The sequence below is a fragment of the Gossypium arboreum genome, chromosome 5 (genome assembly GCF_025698485.1).
Source record: "Gossypium arboreum isolate Shixiya-1 chromosome 5, ASM2569848v2, whole genome shotgun sequence".
In the NCBI taxonomy this organism is placed as follows: domain Eukaryota; kingdom Viridiplantae; phylum Streptophyta; class Magnoliopsida; order Malvales; family Malvaceae; genus Gossypium; species Gossypium arboreum.
This window is the reverse complement of record NC_069074.1, coordinates 29,592,769-29,603,165: the sequence shown is the minus strand read 5'-3', so window position 1 is coordinate 29,603,165 and position 10,397 is coordinate 29,592,769. Positions and strand designations below refer to the sequence as shown.

The following is a 10,397-nucleotide window of genomic DNA, read 5'->3' as shown; positions in this document are numbered from 1 at the left end:
AATTTAAAAGTTCAAATTAAAATTGAAATAATAATTTTATATTTAAAATTTGTATATGTAAATTATTATTAAAATGATTCGAATTGTATATAAAAATTATTATACAGTCTTTTGCATTGTAATAATTTTTAAATAATTATTAATAATCAACCTTGCAACAATATCATGCCTTCTTAACCCGTTTTCTCACCTTACTTTACCTTTCAAAACATTGTTCACAATGGATAAAAGGTGTAAGCTTTAGCACGAGTACAACAAATAATTTATGAAATATTTTAAATATTTTAAGTATATTTTCTAATTTTTATGTTTCTTATAATATTTTTAAATATTTCATTAATTTTTAAATATTTTAATAATGTTATATATATATAAATTCATAATTTTTTACAAATTTCATATTTTCATAATTTATATTTTTAATTTATATAATTTATTATTTTTAATAACCTTTTACAATTTGAACTATTCTTATATATTATTTTTTTGTCATTTCTAATAGTTTTATATATTTTTATATTTTTGCACTTCAATATTTTATAATTTTAAATTTTTTATGATTTTCTTTAATTTTTTTAAAGATTTTTAATGATTTTAAATATAAAATATCATTTTAAATCACATGGTACAATTTTAGCATACCACGTGGTGAAAATATCTAGAAAAAATTATATTTGTTGTTACTTTGTAACAATTGACCGTTAAATTTAACGATAGAGATTAATTGAGTAGGAAAAAATATAAAATTTAATTAATTTTGAAAAATTTAGGAGATTATAAAACCTTTTAATCTTTTTTTTGATAATTAGAGGAGAGGAATAAAGTTGCTTAGAATTAAACTCAAATTTCTATGCGTATATCAATATAGCCCTTGCCACCGAATCAAGAGATTGTTAGCAACAGTCTTTTCAACTTTTTAATTATACCTAAAAATAGATAACTCTAAATTCCTAATACTAAAATATAATTAAATCATCAAAATTCTGAGGATCATGTGTTATCTAGAACTAATGCTGGGTCCTCACAAATGAAGAGAGTTTGAAATCATCAAAGCGAATATGCTGAAGATCATGGTTTAGGTTAAAATCCTTACGTATTTTCGTTATCGGAGATCTCAAGTCTTCACCAAACCATAATTAAATTAATTAATTAACTAAGCTGTCTGAATGTGGGGTACAATGGCTTTGAAATTTTGATACCCATCAACACTGCCTTTCTTCATAATTTGAGGTCAAACATATCACCAACTCATTGAGAATAGATCTTTTCAAACTAAGTAAAAGACGTGTTTTAAAGTTTTCACCCTGCAAGATTTTGTATCAAAAGTTAAATTTTATTTTCATCTCTTTGCTAAGCAATTGAGTAAATTAGTTAGATCAAAGAGTAAATTAGTTATTCTGTTAAAAGTTTTACTCATTTCTAATATTTAAAACGAGTTCTTGTACGCTATAACGAAGTATACATGGCACACAATGTGTAACAGCCTGGTTATTTAGTCAGCTATATTTGTTTTTAGCAATAGAATGGACCAATTCCCTTTTTAATTTAACATTTAGTGACTAATTTACCTATTTTTCGAATAAATGAGACAAAATGCAATATAACTCATAATACAGAGACTTCCATAATACTTTCACCCGTTTTAACTAGTTATGTCTTCATCTACAAGTTTTGTCATTCGTAATTAAATTGTTACTCAAAAATAAACTTGGAGTTTAATTAAGGCGATATGTATAAGCATATTTTTTTTTTTTAAAATAGATAGAATTAAAAATGTAAATGAGATATTTGTACTTATAAACCACTCAAATTTGACTCTAAAAGAACTAGAATAATTAGGTTGATTATTGAGTCCGACTTATTTTTTTTTCTGATTTATTATTATTGTTTTAATTAGTATTGAAACTTGTAATTCAAACTACAGTTGGAGTCAGTTTTTTTTCTTTTTTTTTTTAGAAAAAGAAAAGTAATGAAAATTTTAAATTGAAATCAAGGTGGAGTTATGAAGCAAGCCAATTTAAGTATGCTAATGCTTTGAGTAATTAATAAGGCTAATCAAACTTAAGTTGAAGCCGATGTAGAAATAATCTATATGAAGTCAAGCATCAAAGTTTAACTAGTTTTTGGTTAATCAAGCATTAGTAAATAAAAATTTACCTTGAACTAAGTTTGACTTAAGCTTCTTACTTGAGGTAAGCTTAGGTGGAATATATGTATGTAACAAATATAAAATTCAAATAAATTAGGAATAGTCAAAAAAGAGTTTCCTTTTAATAGTTTTAAATTATGTAAAGTTTTGTTTTTTGAGGACGTAAAATATAGCATGCACATTGTGAAGAGTATTTAATTAACCTTGAGGACATCTCTATATAAAGCGACGATTTGGCAACCTTGAACGCACATTTTTACTTGAAATTAATCCTACATATGGCTTCTTCTTTTTCCAAGTTTTCCCAGACTTTGCTTCTCCTTGTGCTTTTCTGGGGAATCACCAGCAGCAGCAATGCTCAACTTTCAACCGATTATTACTCAAAATCATGTCCAAACTTGTTTTCAACTGTCAAATTCACTGTTCATTCTGCTATAATGAAAGAGGCCCGCATGGGTGCTTCACTGCTTCGACTCTTCTTCCATGACTGCTTTGTTAATGTAATTTCTTCTACTCTCAAAATTCAAACTTTTTATCATACTTGGAGGGCATGTTCTTGCTTTAGTATCATTATTTGAAATATCATTTATCGTAAACGTTTAAAACATAAGACCTTTTCATTAAAAAGTAAGGATTTATAGGACACATTTTCTCACATCCCGATAATAAGGTATAATTGTGGGTGATAGGGATGTGATGGATCATTGCTACTGGACGATACGTCGTCATTCACGGGAGAGAAAAATGCAGTCCCAAATCGAAACTCAGCTCGAGGATTCGATGTGATTGACGACATCAAGTCTGCAGTAGAGAATGTTTGTCCCGGTGTTGTTTCTTGTGCAGATATATTGGCCATTGCTGCTAGGGACTCTGTTAAACTTGTAAACCCTCTTACTAAGTATCTATAAAAGGAAAGGGTAGTTGAGAGAATTAATAATACTCATTTGGTATATATATGTATGTAGTTGGGAGGACCCAATTGGGACGTGAAGCTTGGAAGAAGAGATGCAAGGAGTGCAAGTCGGGCTGCTGCAAATAATGGCATTCCTGCGCCAACTTCCAACTTGAATCGACTCATTTCCAGGTTCAATGCTCTTGGTCTTTCCACCAGGGACTTGGTTGCTTTATCGGGTTCGTCCTCTCTCTAAATATAAATGTTTATATACCGTATCTTGGATCAATATTTGTAGAATCATAATGTAAATTGTTCAGGAGCACACACAATTGGACAAGCAAGGTGCACATCTTTCAGGGCTCGCATATACAACGAGAGCAACATCGATCTTTCCTTTGCTAAAACCAAGCAAAGCAACTGCCCAAGATCGAGTGGGTCAGGGGACAACAATTTGGCACCACTTGACATCCAGACTCCAACATATTTTGACAACAAGTACTTCAACAACCTCATCGGCAAGAGGGGGCTGCTCCACTCGGATCAAGAGTTGTTCAATGGGGGATCCACCGACTCCATTGTAAGGGCTTACAGTAAAAACCCGAGCTCCTTCAGCTCTGATTTTGTTACAGCCATGATTAAGATGGGAGACATTAGTCCACTCACTGGATCAAAGGGAGAGATCAGGAAGAACTGCAGAAGGGTTAATTAATTCATGGGTTATTATTATTAGAATAAAGGCATGGAAATTTCGATTCCTCAAGTCGATTTGTCGTGTTTAAGATTATTATGCTTTAGTGTTGTGTGGGTTTTTTTGTTATTATTCAATTTTATCTATTTCGTATTTGTGCAATGGCTTAGGCCCAGTTTCTGAGAGACTTTTGTGATAATTAGCTTTGATCAGAATTATGATTATTTCAGCATTAACAATGTTTTTCTTAGGCCCTGCTTTTATTTTATGCTTTCAATATTTAAAATTAATACATTACAACATATAATTGGGGCATTGATAATTGACCTTAGTTTTTATCGATATTATTAATATCGAGATAATAAATATGATAAGATCATTTTAGAGTCGTTTAAAATGAATACAAATTATGCAGTAATTTTACTTAATCCTATTATAATCAAAATTTTAGCTGATTTTTTTAAATATAAATCTTTAATTCACATAAAGATCACATACCATTTATTTTCCTCCTAAAAGAAGAAATTTTAAAAATTATAAGATGTATATGCAAGTTATTAACTATTGGAGAGGCTTTGTTATGTGCATAAAGATGACAAGCCCATTGGATAAGCTTTGATGGAAAACTAGGTCTAAGGGCTTTGCACAACCTCTTAGCCCATACCTATATGTTCCATTTTTCCCTTTCCTTTTTAACTTGTAGTAATCTTAATTTTTTTTTTGAAAATGATATAAATTATATAAAATAAAAAATTAAATATGTTTTATTATTTATAATAAATTCTAATAATATTTGTTCTTTTGACATAATGTCTGAAATTACTCATAGTCCTCTCCAACTCATAAATAGAAAGATAATACGTTTTAATTAGTGTAATCAAACCCATATTTTCCTATATTGACAATAATATTTATGTTAATTAAACTAAGATTCAATCGGCAAAATAATTTTAATAATTGATATATAATTTATATTTAATCAATTAAGCCCAATAATAGAAACCCAAATTCCAAAAAGATAAAATAGGTTTTATACCAATAACTCAAATAAATCTAACCCAATAAATTAGAAGTCCTGAATCCAACAAAATTAATCTAAATATTAAAATATCTTATAACACAATCCAATTTTTATTATTATTATTTTTAAATGCTATAAGAAAAACCCTAAAACTCCCCTAAAACCACCACGGTCAAAACTTCGGAGTCTCTTTCTAGTTCGTTCTCACTGTCAAAGCAAGCGGTGGTACCGGCACCGGCGCCTCATTCACCTCAGTTCTCACCGCTCAGATTCCTTGTAGTCTCCCCGTTCATTCTCATTTCGGTCTCACCGTTCTGCCTTCCTCTTTCAGATTCACTAAGGTATTCTTTGATTTAGGCTTCAACCTCCTTGGATTTTTTGGGTTTAGGGTTAATTTTTGTGGGTATTGATTTTATTTGTCTTTATAATTACTACTTAATTTTTGTGTGTTTTTTAAAATATATATATATGCTGATTGGAGACAACTTGTTTTACATTTGTTTCTCTTTACTGCATAATGCTTTAGTTTGCATGGTGCCTTCAGTTTTAGTGAATTTTAAAACGTTAAAGAAAGTCAACGGGGTAATTAACCAAAGTTTTCGTTACATCTATGCTTGTTTAATTTCACTTTTATGAATGTTGGGACTGGAAAATTTTAGCATATGATAGGGTTTATGGCTTTATGAACTTATGCTTTTAGGTACTGCACGTTCATTTTGATTGGTTTGTTTGATTTTGAGGCAAATCAAAGAATTAAAAACTCCAATGAGATGAATGTTTAGATTTTTTTAAAAAAAAGTTATATTGTACAGGAAAAATAGGCATACGAAAGAAGAGTTGGTTTTACAGACGGAATTGACCAAAGTTAAGTCGGGTCGGTCATGGCAATTTGAGTCAGTCGATTTGGTTATTATAGATTAGTGTCTGTTAAATAAAAATAACAGACTGAACCAACCGAGAGAACCAAATGCTCATCCCTAGAACAGCAGGCTGTTATAGCCCCTATTGATGTGAAAATTTTTCACACGTATATTGAGTTCCTTACCGGTGGATGACAGTGCCACTACTGCAAATAGTGGCTGCAACACCACTATGCCACCCCTATTTGGAACCCTCGTTCTGCTCCTACTGCTATAGTTGATTGAATTTGTCAATTCCTTTTATATTTCTATCTAATGCTATGATTTTATTTGTTTATAGGATTACTCAAAAATGTCTAGTAATGAAAATGTTATGATCATTGAGGACAAGAGTAAATGATATACTTGGTTAATGAATGCCTTGTAGACAAAGAGTTAAACTGTATTATTATAGAAGGTATACAATATAATTGGTATATTACATTTTAATTTGCTTTTGAAAATTAAACTGTATTATTTCTCATCTACAAAGTTATATTATTATTTTTATTTGTTGTATCATGTCCAAATGAGGATTGTACTTGCATATTTGGGGGAGATCATGAATAAATTTTCATGAGTTGATATCAACTATGGCTATTTTAGTCTTCTAACAATGGATTCTTATTATTTTTCTATTGGTGCTAATGTGTTTTTATTATCTTAGTTGTTTGTTGCATTTTGAAAGTCACAAATTTGTATTTGTCTATTCTTACATAAACAATTCAAGTTGTTTGTTGCAATAGTTATAAATGTATTGTTTATTTTATTCAGTATAGTGTAAAAAACTAAATGGATTATGATACAGGTACCAAAATTAGCTTTCGTGCATGTTGCCATCCCTATTCTTCATGCCTCCTGAAACTGTTTCCCCACACCTCCCTTTATCTTTTCTCTTCCATTTATCCTTGTCAAATCTTGCTACCATCTTGATTATATCCTATGATCTTTCTTCCTCTGTTTCACACCTTTTATATTTAAAATTTTTGATTTGGGAAGTGGACAGTTTTTGCAGATAGTGATTTTGACCTTTTATAAGCAGTCAAAGTGAATACAGAAAAGAAACAAGATGAAATCGGTTGTGGGCATTGTTGTATCAAATAAGATGCAGAAATCAGTGGTAGTAGCGGTGGACAGGCTCTTCCACAACAAGATTTACAACCGCTATGTCAAGCGCACCTCCAAGTTCATGGCCCATGACGAAAAAGATGAATGCAACATCGGTGACAGGGTATGTCTTTCATTTTCTTTCAGTGTATAAGTATCTTGTACTTTAGTGTCATAGTAATATTAACAATACTTGGATATGTACTTTTCTTAGGTTAAATTAGATCCTTCTAGGCCGTTGAGCAAGCGTAAGCATTGGGTTGTTGCTGAAATTCTCAAGAAAGCTAGAATCTATACACCCCCATCTGTGGATACTGCTGCAAATGCAAGTGCCAAGAATGAAGCACCACTTTCTTCAACCTCATAAGGTTCGGTTTGATTTCGTTGCACTTGGTTGTAAAAATCAAGTTTTTGATTTGCATTTAAAAAACCCCCATTACTGTCTTTGTCGTGCTTTTGAGCAATAAAGCACTAATTCATTTATGGAGGTTGGTCTTTATGAAAACAAATTCTCCTTTTGATGTGTTGTGAGTGTCATTATAATTAATTTGACCAACATGAGAGCTGTTTGCAAATATAGTATTTCTATTGCTGAATTTGGTCGAATGCGTCGCATGCTTTGAATAGATTTATGGACTACCACATGTGATAATCTAAGATCTAACTAACAATGTTCAAGATGGCATGCTTGTGCAGCTGATGTTTGTTGAAGGTGTGTTCTGCTTTGCATTGATATAGTCTGCCTGTGTTTACTGTGTTGTAGAAAAACAGATATGGAAGAAACTTCCTTGTAATTCGCTTCTCGCTAAATAGAATAGTATAGAAGTGGAACCGTGGGTTATTTTAGATGGGAAGTGAATGAGCTAGACATTAGTTAAAAAATGAAGAAACAAAATAGGTGTGGTTTTATTATATTAAATTATCCTTCTCTGATGAGAGAGGGAGACCTTATTTTTTCAGTTACCTTGTTCCAAAGAATTCTTATACTGAACCCTTTTTAGATGCTTACCTTCAACAATTGAAGTGATTTTATGATCCCTTTCACACTTGCAGCGCCACCTCGACCACCCCCCCCCCCAAAAAAAAAAAAAAATTATTGCATTTAAAATATTATTTCATTTTGACTAATGGTAATCACTAAGAATTGTCTGTTCAGATATGATGAATGTTTGAACAATTAAAGAATGAAGGTCTAGAATTAGCTGGTTTTGATGGAAAAATTATTATATGAACTCTTTCTACACAACACATAGGCAACAAGACTAACAATTTTTATATTCATGACATTGTTACATGAGGATTGTTTTCCATATCAGCTCCCACCTCTTCTCTACAACTGAGACTTGCGAAGCTCTCAATTAAGTTGTTCAAACAGAAACTGATGTTTCGTCTTATCGATGTAAAAAACATGGTGTAATACACTAAGCTTGTTTCCACAACTGGAAACCATGTATAATAATTTCACCCGCGAAGCTTACGTGTAAAATAAAAGATTCATCGTCTTTCTTTTCCAAATGATGAAAATGGGAATTGGCTCCATTGAGTTTAACAAAACTATCAAACTTGTATATGGTTAGGGTTGCATTTTCTAAAAACCCGAAGAAATAGCAGGATTTCAAATTTCATGAACAAGAACAATGGAATTTGTTGTTGACATGATCCAAAATTTAGGTTAAGAAGTTGGAATTGCAGAGGTGTGAGTAGAATTGGAGAGGGGGAAAAGAATGTTGGCATGTATTAATTTGGGTCCATTTCTGAGAAAGGTGTATATAATAATTTCTTGGGCATAATGTAGCATCAAGTGAACTACTGAGCTTTCATCTTGAATAAACAATTTTCATTCTATACTAAAATCAATTTCAAGAAGGGAGTTCAATTTTCATAAGAAAAAAAAACACCAATTAAGTAAAGTGGCTTTAATTAAACTGAATTTGTTAGCGAACAAAAAGAAGAAAATATTTATAAATAAGAAATGTGAGAAGAAATGACATTAATTAAATTGGGGTCAAACTCTATTATTTTATAATGAGGATGGAAAGAGAATCTTGGGGTCCATGTTGCTTTACGATTTTAATGTTTTATTTTGAGGGAACATCTAAAACATTTATGTGCTCATGCTCTCTTCTTTTTCTTTTATGTACATTAAATTTTGTATCTTCTTTTATATTAAAACAATGTATTTTAATCAAATTTATATTTATGTAACTTATTGTAATAATTAAGAGGAATGAGTTTTGAGTACTTTCTTTTAATTTAAAATTTGATAAATTTATTTATAATTTATTTCATCTACTATAATCCATATTTTTACATGAAATAGTGACATGTAAAATATTAGAGCATTAAGTAGTACAACAACTTAGAAGAACGGAACTCAAAACTAATTATAGGTAAATAAATGATTAAGAAAAGTGGATAAGATTAAATCTACAAATATTTTCGTGGAAAAATTTCTCAATAATAAAAGATGGAAAATTATAAGTAAAATGAGACTTTACTACTGAGTAAATAACCGAAAGTACAATATAGAGGTATTCAAAACAAAAAATTTTAAACCCCGAAAAACAAGCTCTCTGGCTTAAATATAAAATTCCCTACAAAACTCTCTTAAAAACTTTTCTCTTAACTTTCTCTCTACTGTTATGTTATGATCTTTTTTTCTAAAATTACTAAAAGCTCTTTTTATAGGTTAAAATCCGTGGGTTAATATGATTAAAATATTCTTAAAATCATCAGAATTCAATTAGAAAAAATAATTGAGTTTAACTAAGAGAAAAAATCCAATTTTGTGAGGAAACATGTTGCATCGTTGTGACGTCGTTCGTCATATCGTTGAGACATCATGATCTTCCTCATCGTAATGTCCTGTTTTAACTTTGTTTTAACATGAACACACTCTACATTAACAAGTATAAATAAAATAATTCTTACTTTGAATATATTAATTATAACAAATAGGAAGTAAATATCAGTTTCAACTGTAATCACAATTATAAAGAAATTCTGCAAATGATCAGTTTGTCACATATTAAATTGATGTCTAAATGTGTACTTGTGGAATCTTAGTAAGGGATGTGTCTCCCTAATAATCACATCAACTTCACTTAATATATTACTTAAAACAACATCTGACATTGTTGCGATTTTTATTTACCACCTGACACCTTAATTCGCCAGAAATTAATGTCATAAAAATATATATATATATATTTATATATATATAATTTATTATCCTTTTTCTTTATTTCTGATCATAACTATAAATTTTCGTACATATTAATCTAAAAGTTAACAAAAAATCTTCAGACATCTTTCCCTAAGAGCATCTAATATGTAACAGCTGTCTCTGTTATAAGTTGCAAAGATTCCTCTTATCATCCCCTTAATTACACCTACTGTTTTTTTAATTCTAATTTAATTTTTTTAGTTTCAATACCAAAACCCCATGCAAAATCTCTACGCTCTTCTCTCTCTCTCTCTCTCTTTTACTTGTAGAAATTTGAAGGCAAACATACTTAAAGAAACATAGGTCAATTGGGTAAGAACCTAGGATGTTGTCTTTTTACTTCTTTTTTTTTTTTTAATTTTTAATTTTTTCGGTTTTCACCATTATGTTCACCTTGGAGGCTTTAATTAAT

The 10,397-nt window shown here is 30.2% G+C and overlaps 2 protein-coding genes across 4 annotated transcripts; both read left to right on the top strand.

Moving 5' to 3' along the window:
• The first annotated feature begins 2,369 nt into the window (after positions 1-2,369).
• On the top strand, positions 2,370-3,971 carry LOC108449905 (peroxidase P7-like). 2 transcript variants are annotated; one of them, XM_017747283.2, is made up of 4 exons: positions 2,370-2,649; positions 2,839-3,030; positions 3,115-3,280; positions 3,362-3,971. In XM_017747283.2, exons 1-4 carry the CDS (start codon positions 2,428-2,430, stop codon positions 3,751-3,753), a joined length of 972 nt encoding a protein of 323 aa, XP_017602772.1. In that variant the 5' UTR covers positions 2,370-2,427; the 3' UTR covers positions 3,754-3,971. The 2 variants fall into 2 exon arrangements, with proteins under 2 accessions (XP_017602772.1, XP_052884718.1); XM_053028758.1 differs by lacking the exon at positions 2,839-3,030.
• Positions 3,972-4,851: 880 nt separating this feature from the next.
• On the top strand, positions 4,852-7,334 carry LOC108449906 (uncharacterized). 2 transcript variants are annotated; one of them, XM_017747284.2, is made up of 3 exons: positions 4,852-5,094; positions 6,668-6,883; positions 6,974-7,334. In XM_017747284.2, exons 2-3 carry the CDS (start codon positions 6,722-6,724, stop codon positions 7,124-7,126), a joined length of 315 nt encoding a protein of 104 aa, XP_017602773.1. In that variant the 5' UTR covers positions 4,852-5,094; positions 6,668-6,721; the 3' UTR covers positions 7,127-7,334. The 2 variants fall into 2 exon arrangements, with proteins under 2 accessions (XP_017602773.1, XP_017602774.1); XM_017747285.2 differs by having other exon boundaries at positions 6,659-6,883.
• The last annotated feature ends 3,063 nt before the right edge of the window (positions 7,335-10,397 follow it).